The sequence below is a fragment of the Rhinopithecus bieti genome, unplaced genomic scaffold (genome assembly GCF_001698545.2).
Source record: "Rhinopithecus bieti isolate Rb0 unplaced genomic scaffold, ASM169854v2 scaffold_16834, whole genome shotgun sequence".
Lineage (NCBI taxonomy): Eukaryota > Metazoa > Chordata > Mammalia > Primates > Cercopithecidae > Rhinopithecus > Rhinopithecus bieti.
In genome coordinates this window covers 1,161,393-1,175,826 of record NW_016809297.1, presented here as the reverse complement: position 1 = coordinate 1,175,826, position 14,434 = coordinate 1,161,393, and the positions used below count along the sequence as shown (strand labels likewise).

Below are 14,434 nucleotides of genomic sequence, written 5' to 3'. Positions count from 1 at the left end.
GATGTTTTGCCATTCAATACATTTTAAGAAGTTAATCTTACTTCACATCAGCCCAATGAAAAAAATATTTTGCTATACTATAGGAGAAACTCGAATCACTTAGAAGTTGTCATTTAAAATATTTGTTTATGGAAGGGAAACCTCTTTTTCCTCTTGTTATCCCTCAGAGAGCTTTTAAATGGAATGTGTTACCTTTTTCAGCACGTGTAAGTTATCTACTTGTGAGAAGGGAGCTGATTAACCTGTGATATTTTTGCTGAAGATTTGTATGTCATTAAATCAGCAGTATATGCTCAGCACCTACTAATGATAGTAGTCACTATGAGAGATAGAAAAGATTGAAAATATATCCCTGGAAAAATTAATAATGCCAAAAGATCTGTTCAAAAAAGGATCTATCCAAAAAAGTTAATCAAGACAAGCGACAGATACTGCAAAGCGTTATATAGAGCCCCGTAGTCCAGGGGCCAAAGAAATCAGTAGGGGCTGGGCAGTAGAGGAATTCCATATATTAATGAATGTGAGATTAAGTATATAGTGAAGAAATTAACACACAATTCTAATTTCTGTTAGGCAGAATGCTCCCCTACCCCGATGCCACCGCCTTTCACGTTTCCTAAACCCTAGTGACCTCTGATCTCCATCTGCCTCATCAACACGTCACCACCCTTTGCTCTTCGTCCAGTTAGTCACATGTTGGCTGAATTTATTTCACTCCGGTACTTTAGGACCTTGACACGCAAATTGATTACAAGGCCAATTCCCAGCATTTCTTTAGGGTGTGTTCAGGGGTGCAGATGTTCTTTGGATGACCTTTCTACTAAATTCGACTTCTGAAGGAGAAAGCTACCCTGAGGGAGGCTTCCCCTGAGAGCATTAAGTGAGGCAAAATCTGACTAAAATTTAATTACTAAATGAAAATGTGTACATTAGAGTTCCTGGCCAGAGTTGACTCTAGGTAGTGACATGATTTTCTTGGGATGTTTTTCTAAATATTCTTTTATGCTAAAGCACATGGCTTGATACTTCTGTTGATTAAGCTCAGGTCTACTTATAGTCATCTACTGAGAACCTGTGGTGTGGTGCAATAACTTGGTCTTTGGTCTTCATCATTTGAAGTAGTTTTGGTTTTGTCCCTTCCTTGAGCATTTTGTGTGTGTTTAATCCTATTTGGTAAACGAACCACTGTGAAAGACCAAGTTGGAAAAAACAGAACACCCCCAAAAGGATTTATTTTTTTAAGAAAATCATGGCTCACTATAGTAGTATACAATATTGCTTTCACACATGTACACTTGAAACCAGATTTCTAAAACTTGTTTTTCTTAAAAAATAGTTGTTGTAACATTAAACCATAACCTAATCAGTGTGTTCACTATGCTTCCACACTTGCTGGTCTTCTCACACTTCTTCTGGTTTCAAGTCTCAAGGCCTGACATAGACAGAAGGGCTTGTAGATTTTTCTTTACAATTCGGTCTTCAGCAACTTGAGAGCTTTCTTCATGTTGTCAAGCACTAATGGAGGATAAAAGCAGGAGAGTCAAGACTCCGTCATACATTATATCGATATAATAACCCCAAACTTGGATGCTTAATTCATTATTTAATGGGGTGCTTTTTTTGTGAGACAAGGTCTCACTCCTGCTCAGGCTGGCGTGCAGTGGCGCAATCTCCACTCAGTGCAACCTCTGCCTCCTGGGTTCAACTGATTCTTTAGCCTTAGCCTCCTGAGTAGCTGGGATTAGAGGTGTGCTTCACCATGCCCAGCTAATTTTTGTATTTTTTGGACAGACGGGGTTTTGGCCAGGCTGGTCTCGAACTCCTGAGCTCAAGTGATCCACACACCTTGACCTCCCAAAGTGCTGGGATTACAGGCGTGAGCCACTGTGCCCAGCCTGATAGGATGCTTTTTAATCATGAGGTGAATAATTGGTAATCTTATTGTAATTTAAAAACGTTATATGAAATGGCTTTTGTGACAATCTAGTTTTCTACTGTATTCATTCCTTCCCAGATCCTTCATCTCCAATCCTCACTTCCAAAATATTCCTTTAATAAGCTCTATCAGCAGAAAATAATTTTGGCTCATTTAGAAGTAAATTTAAATCACGTTTAAAAGCAATGTCTATTAGTAGGTGTGTGCATCTACTGTAAGTTGTTTTAGAAGTAGGGGAAATATAAATAATAGCAAATCAAGTGCTTTCTGCACATGAATTATTTAATCCTCATACAAACATGATTAGAACTTTACGTATACATAATGAAACAGGCAGAGAGAGGCTGAGTAGCTTGCTCAAGGTCACACAGCTAACAAATAATGGAGCTACTGTTCTAGAGCCCTAACTCTGGGTCACTGTTTCTTCAACAGCAATTCATCAAAATGAGGTATGTGATCTACTAAAAATAAGATGTCCACGCGACAGGCACTGAACAGCTGCTTATTCACTCTTCCTACAAATATTTATTAAGTGCCTGTTCTACAAGGCATTGTGATATTACCTGTGTAGGACACCTGCCTTTAAAGAGCTTAGTCTTATTAAAATGTACGGTATTATCTCAAGAATGGCTGACACTACTTGGAATGTGCTTCCCCTGGTCCAACACACACTGGAAACGTTGCTAATGGACCACGATGATCTCTCCTGCTTCCTAGACATGGCCTCATTTCTCTTCACAAAATGACGTTCTAAGTCAGCACTGGCTAATAGAAATTTCTGTGATGATGGAAATGTTCAGTGTCTGGGCATTGAGCACTTGGAATGTGGCTAGTGTGGAGAAACGAATTTCTAACTTTAACTTAAATAGCAACATGTGGTGAATGGTTAACATATTGGACAGTGCAGTTCTAGGCAGCCACTACTAATTGATCAGAGTTGGTTCCTAGGATAAAACCCACTTTTCTTCCCAGAGGACTAATCAGATGTCACAGCTAGCTACAGCCTTGCATTGAGGTACCTCATCTGTCTTAAGTCAGTCTCTCTCTCTCTCTTCCATTCATGGCAACCACAGGGAAGGTGATTTTCTTGGCAATCATTTGGATCATCTTTCCTACTGATCTTTACATTGAACCTGAATTTAATTTTAAGCTGGACCGCACATTCTTTCACTTTTGTTATGACATGCAGATTATTACAATTATTACACTCAGTTCTGTGATAGGAGTGTGTGCTAGTGTACCTAACAGAAAACCTGAAAATCAGGTAATGTGGTCATAGAATTCTCCTAGAGAAAAAGATACCTAATCTAAATAATTCGTCTTCAATTGAGATTAAAAACAAACAAACCTGAGATGGAAAGAGAGTGTGATTTGCCTGAGGATGCAAGGCTAGTTAGGGTCAAACTGAGTCTGAGGCATCCCTAAGCCTAGCTCTCTCTCACCTCACCATGCAGCCCCTAGTCCCATCACTACAGCAATAAAAGTGTTCAACTCTTGGGCAACATCCAAATTGAAGGTAACACTTACACAGAGCTGTATCTGCAGGTTCGTAAGCATAGAGACGATTTGAATATCTTCCAGTGATATCAGCTCTAACTGTCAGAGATGGGTCTGCAAAGATAAACGAAGCAAAAGGGAATGGAATGGTTTGTTTTCAAAAAAACCTCTATTTAATGCCACGGGGAGCTGCAGTTCACGTATTCATGTCCCGTGAAGGAATGAAGTGTGTCTGCACTCACAGGAGCTCTGATCCATCCACTCTACTACCCAGCCCCTGGCAGTTAGCAGCAAATGCAGGGCTGGAAACATCAACAGCTGTGCAGTGCTATTTGTGGAAAATGTTATGAACCCTTCTGTTCTATCTGTGGCAACCTGAAAACAGATTAATATATATTTAGGGGTGACATGGTGTTTAGTTTTTTGGTGAAAACATTAACATTCTGTGCTGCAAAATTATTTTAAATTCTTGAAATGATTATGTTGTAGTTTACATGTTTCTAGATCATTGGAAACCCACATCCAATGCTAGTTTTCAAAAGTTTTTTTTTTTTTAATTAATAGAGGAATACAAGTCCTTAACAGCAAAGTTCAAATAAACATATAGTACCTTCACTATATTTTACTTTATTGTTAATTAACTGCATTTTTAAAAGTAGAGATTGGTCTTCTCTTATGTGTACATATATCCCTCTAAATTTAAATCCATTTTGCCATGTTTTATATTTAACTTGAAGTGATCTAATTAATGAGAAAAAGGGGTATTTTAAAATTAAGATGCATCCGAAAGGGAAGCGTGAGGATACAGAGAGAACTGGAAACCTTGCCTTGAGAGACGTAATCGAAAGAACCTAGGACACGTGCCCTGAAAACGAGACAAGGAGGACATGTGAGAACCATCTGCATGTTTGCAAAGTCTGTCGCTGGTACTGGAGTGGGCAATCTGTCATTTCAGAATGTTGGACTAAGGCCAGACACATAAATTACAAGAAACAGATGTACATTTATTCACCAGATTTGAGACCGACCATACTTCTGTTTGGTGCAGAGGATACAAAGACACGGTCTAATCTTTGTAAGAAATTAACCTAAGAAGGGCCTATTAAATACCCAACTAGCAGCTCACAACCCTGGCTGCACACTGGAATCATCTGGAGAACTGTAAACACTACGGATGCCTGCGTCCCACCCCCAGAGATTCTGACTTAATTGGTTTGAGGTGTGGCCTGGACAACTTGATCTTTAAAATCCTCCAGGTGATTCAAACATGTAGTCAGCGTGGCTGCTGCGGAGCTAGAAGAGCAAGCTGCCTTGGAGCTGGTTCTTAGGACTGAAGGAATTGAATGTGGGTTAAAATGCCCTTCCACAGGGATGCTGTAAAAAGAATTCCTATACAAGGTATGACTGGACAATCTATAAATTCCCTTTCACTGTTAGGATGCCAAATGTTCTAAATTCTAACAAAACTAAACCTATAAAATTAGTGCTTTAGTTCAGCCTTCCTTTTTTCTGTCTCTCGTTTTTCTTTGCCCCGCTTTATACATTCAGTGTAAACTTGAATGAACTACACAGGTGAATCATGATTAGCTTGCGTTCTTGTAAGTGATAGATTTCATTATGGATTGTCCTTAAATCAGTATGACTTTGAACAAAGCCAAACTCAGTACAATCATCGAATAATTCAGCACATATTGATGGAGAGCCTACTGCAGGGTCATGTTGGGAATAGCATGGTGAGCAGAAATAGGTACAGTCCCTGCCATAGGGGCTTATAGTCCATGGTGGGATTTATTACATAACCACCCCCAAAATGCAAAATTATACCTGAGGAAAGTATGACTAAAAAGAGAGACATGGTGCCACAAGAGCATGTAGTAGGGATTTGACCGGGTCAATGAATGATGATGACTGGGGAGTTAATGATGTGAAATTGGGGGACAGAGAAGGAAGTGGGAAAAGCACATGAAAAAAGTACCAGTGGCAGGAAGGAGCATGTGGCTCCTTTCATTTTTTTTTCCCCTTCATTTTTTTTTTTTTTTTTTTTTTTTTGAGATGAAGTCTCGCTCTGTCGCACAGGCTGGATTGCAGTGGTGCTATCTCGGCTCACTGCAACCTCCACCTCCCAGGTTCAAGCAATTCTCGTGCCTCAGCCTCCCAGGTAGCTGGAATTACAGGCTCCTGCAACCACGCCTGGCTAATTTTTTTGTATTTTTAGTAGAGATGGGGTTTCACCATGTTGGCCAGGCTGGTTTCAAACTCCTGACCTCAAGTGATGTGCTGGCCTCAGCCTCCCAAAGTGCTAGGATTACAGGCGTGAGCCACCCAGCCTTATTCCTAACTTTCTTAAAAATAATAATAAAAAATGTCAGATAGAAAAATCTAATACACAAAGTGAAAGTTTGCTGGGTTAAAAAATAAATATTTGCAGGCCTCTTGTATTCAGGAAATGTATCAATATGTTTAAATTGCGAATAGGGTGCTTTGTTATCAGATGTATCATAGCAGAAGATGAAAAGTTACAATTAGCACGTGAGAAAAGAAAGTGTTGTGTGGAAATAGGTAAAAGCTCACATTTTCTAAAGAAAATATGTTGTGGAACTTAAAGGAATGTCATACTCCTTGCTAGAGCTTAGTGATGACATGGGCCATGGCAAAGTGGCAAGGGACAGTGGGGAGGAGAGAAGGAAGATGGTAGCACTAGTATGAGCTTCCGAGTTATCTCATTGTCACTTCCACTTACCAACAAACATAATCCTGGGGACATACTGGCCATCAGGAGAAAGGTGTTTGTCAGTTGTTTCATACTAAGATAAAAAGAAAAACGTCTTTTAGTTTACTTTTCCTTTTCAGTCGTTCTCAAACTTGTTAATACAAGAATCCGTCCATTTCTGGCCAGGCATCTTACAATATCATAAGGTACCTCTCTTCCACAAAGAGTTTATTGTATAGATGAGGAGACAAGTTACAAGCATGAAATAATAAATAAGATAGAGCAGAACATGAGATAAAGTGCTGAATGGATGTGATACAGAGCAAAAAAATTAAGGGAGAATTTGGAAGGAGTTATTGTGTTTGGGGAAGACATCTTGGATGAAATAAGAGTTTATTAAGGAAAAAAGCAGATGTAATTTCTAGAGAAATTACAGAAACAAATAACAGGATTTTCTTGAGTATTCATTTATCCATTTACCAATTTTTATTTAGAACTGTATTTAGCAAGGCACAGTGCTGATCTTTAATGAATGCACACTCTATTGAGAGATACAGGTAGGAAAATGAATATTGAGGACTCAGTGGGTGAAATGTTATGGTGTAGGATGTGCAGATTTGGTGGTTGCCTTGAGGAAGACATTTAGCCCAGAATGCAGATTCCACCCTGACTAGGACTTTCTGAAGTGGATAAGGAGGAATCTTTAAAAATGAACAGGAGTCAGTTATGTGGAAAAGAAAGACACTTCATGCAGGAGGAAGAGTATGGAGAGGACAGGCGGAGCATTTTCTTCTATGGCCAGGTGCTGGGGAAGGACTGAGTTAGGGGAATGCATGAGGGCAGTGGCGAGAAAAGGTGCCTAGAGCTGCTTCAGGGGCCAGCTTAGGAATGACTTTTCACACCTGCCATGGTGTTTTCCTTTGTTCAGAAATAGTTAAGAACCACTGGAGGGATGTTAGAAGAGACACTGTGACCCCAGTTTGGTCTGTAAAGCAACTACTCTGACAGCCGTGTGGGATTAGACAGGGTTTATCTTGTAGACTGGGAGCCGTTTAGCAGTATTACAGTAAGCTAGGGAAAGTGAAAGAGGCTTACTAAAATAGTGGTCCTGAGTTTATAGAGAAGTGACTAATAGCAGGAATACTTGGAATTTAGAAGCACAGGGCTTACTGAATGCTGTAGGTGAGTAGGAGAGTCCAGTCTAGCACAGTACCACTATCAATAAAATAGGGAATAGAGAAAAAAGAGCTATTGGAAAAGCGCAAACCAAGATGATTAATGTGCAGTGAGGAACATTCTGAGTTTAAGGTGATAATAAGATATCTGGAATATGGTTGGATAGACACGTTGGAACTTGTTTCATGTTTGGGTAAGACGTAGGAATTATTAGTGTGTCAGAATTGATTAAAGGCAGTTGTAGATGAAGCTGTTCACTGAATACAAAATATGGAAAGAGAAAAGGATCGAGTAGAGATTCATCATGTCACTCACATTAAGGAGTAGGAAGAGGAACCCATGGAAGAGAGGCAAGGAAGAACTACTGGTGTGAAGCGCTCTTTCAGGAAGCCAACCTGTGAAGAGGAAGGGCAGCGGGGCTCAAAAGGACATATGACTAGGTAGAGTCATTTTTTGTTGGCTTGCTTTTAGAGGGAAAATGAAATGTTTGTATACAGTAAAAAGAACTTGCCGAGACAGAAAGCTTGAGCACCATGAGGGGTGGTGATGGTGAAGTAAGGTGGGAATGCATAAAGCTAAAGCACGAGAGGCATGATTAGAGTTGGAAAGCCAGAGAGCCGTCTCTTCCTGAGAGGTGACCAGGATCAAGAATGGGTGTAGAGAAGCCAGGACTATAGAGGGATGGGCACAGCAAGTAACAAAAACCTTCTAGCAACAGAAAAATTCTGACTACAGGATAGAAGTTTCAGACAAACTGAGATGATTAATTACTAAATAAAAACAGACATGCCAAATGGATTGTTAACAAAATGAAATATCTTTTTTTCTCTCTAATCTATGAGATGGGATATTTGGAAGCAATCCCAGTTAATGCGGTATGACTAAGATGTACAGGAAAAATGAATCATCTATTTCAAGTAATGAGCCATAGAGAAATGTTAGTAATGATGAAAAGGAAACTTACAACCAGATTGAGGAGGACAAACTCCTCTGCCAATTTCTGGATTTCTTTATTTTCAGCAAACACTTTCTTTAAAGCTATAATACAAAGAAAATCATTAAGCATCCATCTGAGCATTGGTTAAAAGCTTTGTTCTATTTTAAGTTAAATTGCATTTTATTTATTTATTGAATTGCATTTTAAATACAATATTCTACTTTGGCCTTTTAGCAAATGATTAGTGAAGTAATATCTATGGCATTGACTACCTCTGCTTTTTATTCACTCATTCATCCATTCATTCATCCATTTATTTTTTCTCCAGCTCATATTTATTGAATGGCTGCCATGTGTTAAGCACTGTGTTATGCACTAGGGATAGTGCAGTTAAAAAAAAAAAAAAAGCATGTTTTTTTTCATAGAGCTCAAATACTTGTGTGGGAGACAAACCATAAACAAAGAAATAAGTAGATGATAATTCCAGGTAGACATATGTGTACTTTGAAGAAAAATAAAGCAAAGGGTTTAAAAACTGTGAGCGGTCCAGGCAGATCTTCCTGAGGGGCTAACATTGAAGTGAGGGAGTGATCCATTTTGGGCTAGGCCACTGGGCAGGGGGAACTGCAAAGCAATAGCTGTGAGGTGGGAATGAGCTCAGATTTGGGAGGAACAGCATGAAGGCCAGGCTGGACAGAGTGAAGAAAGCAAGAGGAGAGTGGTAGGAGGGGAGAGATAGCCATTGGTCTGATCCTGTCAGCCTCATAGCTTGTGGTCAGGAATCCAGATTTAATTCTGTGATAAGAAGCCACTTGAGCACGTGAGTGATAGGATCTGATTTACATCTACCAGCCTCACTCTGGCTTCTATGTGGACTTGGCTGTAGGGTGGCCAGTTAGGTGACTGTTATGGTAGTCTAGACAAGATCTGATCTTGGCTTGGACCAGGGCAGTAGCATGGAGGCCATAGGAAGTGGTTGGATTTGGGCTCAGTGCAAAATGCAAGTGTAGAGCCCCTTGTTGAAGAATTACTAAGGCTTTTAAGACAATGACAGCAGAGTTTAAACCAAGTGTGGGAACCTTCTAAGCTCGGGGCCCTGTGAGAGGGCACAGGCTTCATGCCTGTGGATCTGGGGCTGGTTTAAGGATATATTTTGAAGATAAAGCCAGTATTTGCTGGTGTATTGAATGTGGACTGTAAGAGAAATCAAGAAGTTGAAGATGAATCCTAAAGCTAGTTTTTCAAAATATGTACCAATGGTTATCACAAAACGTGGAGATATTTGAAGTCACTTTTAAATATGTTTTTACTATAGGAAATATTCTTTTTTTTTTTAATGCAACTGTGGTTCTAAAGATACAAACATGAGTGATCTGAACCCTGGCCCTAAGGCTAAAAGCCTGTAAAGGAAATCATATTTAGAAGAACGAATTACCTTGACTGTGTGGGCATTCATCCAAGTGATGAATAATCATCAAGGGTTTGTTGCTTTAAAAGACAAAGAGAGATTAGACAAATTTTATTGAGTAAGATTTCACATATATCTAGATGTCACTAGGTGGTGCTCTTGAGAGCTTTGAGGGACCTCTGAGTAACCCTGATCTTTACCTTGTCTTGGATTTGTATAAAGCTTCTTCATATGTCTGAGTCCAGATGAGTTGGTCACCCCAACCTAGAATGAAATGAATCAGTATATTTGAAGCTTTTCTAAATTCAGACCCAAAGCTGTTGCAAAGCAATGGTAAAGACTGGGATAATAGACCTGATACTAAAGAAGAAGAAAAACCCCTGGAGAAAGTAGAAATAATTATAGACAATGATATATCTAGAAGGAACACAGCCCAAAATAACCTGGCACCAGGTTAGCACCAGGTTTAAGCACCAAGAGAGAGGAAATCTTTTCCAATTAGGTAGCAGTTGGAAGCCAACAAGAAGCTGACTCCTACCTCTGGAGAGGGTCTGGGGCAGTTTGGGTCGAGAGTCCTTTGTGTCCTTTTTAGCTCCAGGTTTGACTGTGGTATCTCTGGCCAGAGTGTAGGAGAGGGCCACAAGGAGCAAGAATGCTGACACTGAAATTTTCTCCATGGCAACTCTAGTATGGAAAACCAACCAAAATCAGTAAACAAAAATGAACTAGCAGTCTTCAGGGTCTGCAAGTTGCCCCACAACGGTGGAATATACCAGAAACTGAGGCTCTGCTGAGACAGGACATATGAGATTGGAGTAAACAGCTCTGTTCCATGGGATTTTCCTAAGAATACAGGTGGTCTTTGACTTACAATCGAGTAATGTTCCAATAAACCCACTGTTAGCTGAAAATATTGTAAGTCAAAATGCATTCAGAGTAGTCTCCCTTTCCCAGGGTTTTACTTTCTGAGGTTTCAGCTGTCCACGGTCAACTGCATCCAAAATAGGTGAGCACAGTGCAATAAGATATTTTGAGAGAGAGAGCAAATTCACCTAACTTTTGTTATAAGATACTGTTGTAATTGTTCTGTTTTATTATTAGCTCTTGTTAATCTCTTATTGTGCTTAATTTATAATTTCAACTTTATCATAGATATGTATGTATAGGAAAAAACATAGCATATGTAGTGTTTGGTACTAATCTGCGGTTTCAGGCATCCCCTGAGGGTTATGGACCATAACCCCCACAGATAATTGGGGAATTACTGTAATACACCTAACCTAATGATCACCACAGCTGAACCTACCTTATATGTGCTCAGAACACTCACATTAGCTTGCGGTTGGGAAAAGACATCCAACACAAAGCCCATTTTATAGTAAAGTGTTGAATATCTCAAGGAATTTTTATGAATACTGTATTGGAATTAAAAACCAGAGTGGTTATATGGATACTTGAAATACAGTTTCTACTGAATGTGTATTGCTTTTGCACCATCATAAAAAAAAAATAAGTCAAACTACTGTAAGTTGGGACTGTCTGTATATAGTATGGATAGCTGTCTATTGATCCACATAGATACAGACAAAAAGATAAAGATCTCTATAGCTATAGAGTTATCTATATAGATATACATCTATATAGAAATAATATAGTTATATTTTAAGAAAATAGATGTATGTACTCTAGTAGCTAAGGAAATTTACATTTACTTTTTTTGGAGACAAGGTCTCACTGTGTTGCCCAGGCTGGAGTGCAGTGGCACAATCTTGGCTCACTGCAACCTCCACCTTCTGGGTTCAAGTGATCCTCCCTCCTCAGCCTCCCAAGGAGCTAGGACTACAGGCAGGTGCCCCCATACTTGGCTATGTTTTTGTATTTTTTAGTAGAGATGGTGTTTTGTCATGTTGCCCAGGCTGGTCTCAAATTCCTGACTTCAAGTGATCCTCCTGCCTTGGCCTCCCAAAGTGCTGGGATTACAGGAGTGAGCCCCCACACCTAGCCGATATCTTAGTTAAATTACTTTTTCTTTCTGGTATTCCACAGTTGATTCCCAGGAAAAGCTAAAGCCTATGAACAGGAAAATAAATGACAAGATAACTTTAGTGAGTGAGGAGGAGGGGGAGGGAGCAAAGTGAGTTCCTCTAGCAAGTCACTAAGGTTGTCCACGGGGCTGTAACATGGAAGGCTGGAGATCTGGGATTCTGATAAAACCAAACACTGAAAGTGCTAAAAAGGAAATATGAAACCACAGCACCTAACTCTAGTATTGGTGAAGGGTTCTGAATGAAGTCAAATAAACTCTGCAAGGAATGACTATTGTTAAGTGGGAAGTTTTTCATCATCTAATATCTTGAGTGGAAACCTTTGCTAAGCATTAGCTGATTTTTTTTTAATGGTGTTGCTAAGTTACCAGATCGAAATGTCATTTTGTATTTAACTGACCAATTATTAACTAATTCATAGTACATAAGCACAAAATGTCTTACTCAGAAAAGATGTAAGCAAAAATCAGGGGTATACTTTGTTCATCTTCTATACCCATAAAGATGTGGAAATGCCAATAACTTTTGTCTTCTAGAGTTCTGCAAAAACAACCTAAGTGTACACTGTAAGTCAACAATGCTCAGCCTTCTTTGTATAAAGACTTCTCTTTAATGTTAAAAAAATCAAGAACTTTTACATGAGAATAATTATACTTTTAGAATACTGGTTGGTTCAGAAACATAATGGCAAATAACTTCTTTGAATCTACCAACAAACATTTGATTTTGTCTTTTATTTATAACAGCATCTATGTGTATTCTAAAAAATAGTAAATTGATGGTAAAGCATTTTTATTTACTTAGCCCATTTACAATTCTTGTTTTACAAGTAGCTATTAGGACCTTGCAATATCTCCAAAGATTACAGGTTGGAACTATTGATATATTGCTTGTGTTTTACGGCAGGATGACTCAAGGAAGGCTAATATAACTCCTGCTGTACAAACATCCTGCTCTGAGGTGACTTTCTGAGATTCACTCCACTGGGTTTTTGTAATATGAATAGATTCTGCTCTGCAAATTTCCTGCATAAACCACCTCAAAACACAATTCCAACTATGGAAAATATTGATAATTTGGAGACACACAGACACACACACATATAGGAACACACACACACACTATGTGAAGCCAGCACTTTTTACTCGTCACCATATCCCTGTCTTCTCATCTTTAGCAAAGAGTGCACTTGCAAGACATTTTAGTGTCCGTGTTTGTAAATGCTTCAGGAAAGCAACCAGCCCTCTCCTTTAACAGCCTATCCCATGAATTTAAAGATTGCAGAGGCAACAAGAATGTCTTTGCACCAAAAAGAGAAAGAAAACTGTTTTCTGATTTGCGATAATATATTCCAAGCGGACAATCCGGGCTGAGGTGTCATAGTGGAGATGCCTACGGGGCTTTGCTTTAGCCTGTGGGAAAGAAAGCTTTAGATGGTGACAGACGAAAATCCCTGGACCCTGTCCCAGGCTTGAAAAATCCTAGGATTCACCTACTCTTGGAAATTTTGTTTCCCAAAGGAGAAAGCCTTTCTCTGAACTAACTCAGGAACGTCACACTGTGCCAGCTCTAGCCAAAGAAAGGCCCCAGTAAGCCTTTGGTGGAAATTCCATATTTCCCTTCCACATTCTACTTCATTGCCCTTGGAAACTTGCAGTTCTCTGTTGCTTGATTGCCTACAACTTTATATAGCAATCAGAGGCCAAAATTCACTCCAGCAAGTGCCCATCTAAAGCTGCTGTCAGGAGCCTTACCTGGATTTCCTCACCCACCTGTCTTGTGTGAGCCGGCGGCTAGGATGCGGTCCAAGCTTCTGAGTGTGCCAGCACAGCTGAGTCTCTATTTATGCACCAGGGCACACCTCAATCCCACCCACTAGTGCTGCATTTACTTGTTGCTAACTCAGAAACGAACCTTCTTTTTCCCAAATGATTATCTTCCCTGGGTTAAAGAGTTCCTTGTTTTTAAAAATAACATTGCAAAAGTAGGCTTTTCAGTATTCATGCTTTTAACTATTTGTGAAGTGTATTGTTAAGAGGTTTTGAAACGATGGGCAGAGTGCCAAATCCAGGTAGACTTTGAATGAAGACATTTGATTTGCCTGAAGGCTGATTTGTCTTTATGTGATTGGACGGAGTTTGTAGTTTGTAGATTTTTTTTTTTTTCTGCCCCGTGGGCAGATTGCCTTTATTTACTTGAAAACACACAAGAGATGATTCACAATTCTGATCCTCACAGTCACATAACCTGCCATACTCCATTATGATAAAAAATTATTTTCTACAATACTTCCCCACTCCTGTCAAAAAAATGCACCCTAACTTCTGCAGGTATGAAAAAAATACAAATCAAGTAACCCATGTAATATTTCAAAACTGAGGAAGTATTGGAAAAAAAACAGCCTAATACTGTGAGCTTGTAATAACTACCTTGCCATTGAATATATGCAGCAACTTCCTTCCACAGAGTTCAAAGGTATTTCACAGATAATTTCTTACTTAAAGGCAAACTTTCCTGCTATGCAAGCAGGAAGCCATTTACTCCATTTTTTTAGACCTAAAAAGTAAGATCTGCAACTAATTTTTTTTCCACTCAAGATTATTTAATTACTCCCTGAAGATTTTAAAACTGGAATTTAAATTTTCTGTCAGAAAATGTTAATCCTGTATTTTGTTCATGAAGTTGCGTGCAGTCTTTAAAATCTCAGAATGGAGAAAATTTTAAC

General features: G+C 39.2%; 1 protein-coding gene across 2 annotated transcripts; it reads right to left on the bottom strand.

Annotated features, from left to right (window-relative positions):
• Window positions 1-383: 383 nt before the first annotated feature.
• AGR2 (anterior gradient 2, protein disulphide isomerase family member) lies at window positions 384-13,638 on the bottom strand. 2 transcript variants are annotated; one of them, XM_017889070.1, is made up of 8 exons: window positions 13,464-13,638; window positions 10,203-10,348; window positions 9,865-9,928; window positions 9,692-9,744; window positions 8,284-8,357; window positions 6,174-6,237; window positions 3,464-3,547; window positions 384-1,515 (listed from the first exon to the last, which is right to left on the bottom strand). In XM_017889070.1, exons 2-8 carry the CDS (start codon window positions 10,339-10,341, stop codon window positions 1,466-1,468), a joined length of 528 nt encoding a protein of 175 aa, XP_017744559.1. In that variant the 5' UTR covers window positions 10,342-10,348; window positions 13,464-13,638; the 3' UTR covers window positions 384-1,465. The 2 variants fall into 2 exon arrangements, with proteins under 2 accessions (XP_017744559.1, XP_017744560.1); XM_017889071.1 differs by having other exon boundaries at window positions 1,201-1,515; window positions 13,482-13,630.
• Window positions 13,639-14,434: the final 796 nt, after the last annotated feature.

Bases quoted from the DNA above. Each gene is read 5' to 3' on its own strand.
- AGR2 (XM_017889070.1), bottom strand. From the start codon at position 10,341: ATGGAGAAAATTTCAGTGTCAGCATTCTTGCTCCTTGTGGCCCTCTCC. The intron at 9,929-10,202 runs GTAGGAGTCAGC...ATTTCATTCTAG, and splicing joins GCCCCAGACCCTCTCCAGAG to GTTGGGGTGACCAACTCATC. The intron at 9,745-9,864 runs GTAAAGATCAGG...TGTCTTTTAAAG, and splicing joins TTATACAAATCCAAGACAAG to CAACAAACCCTTGATGATTA.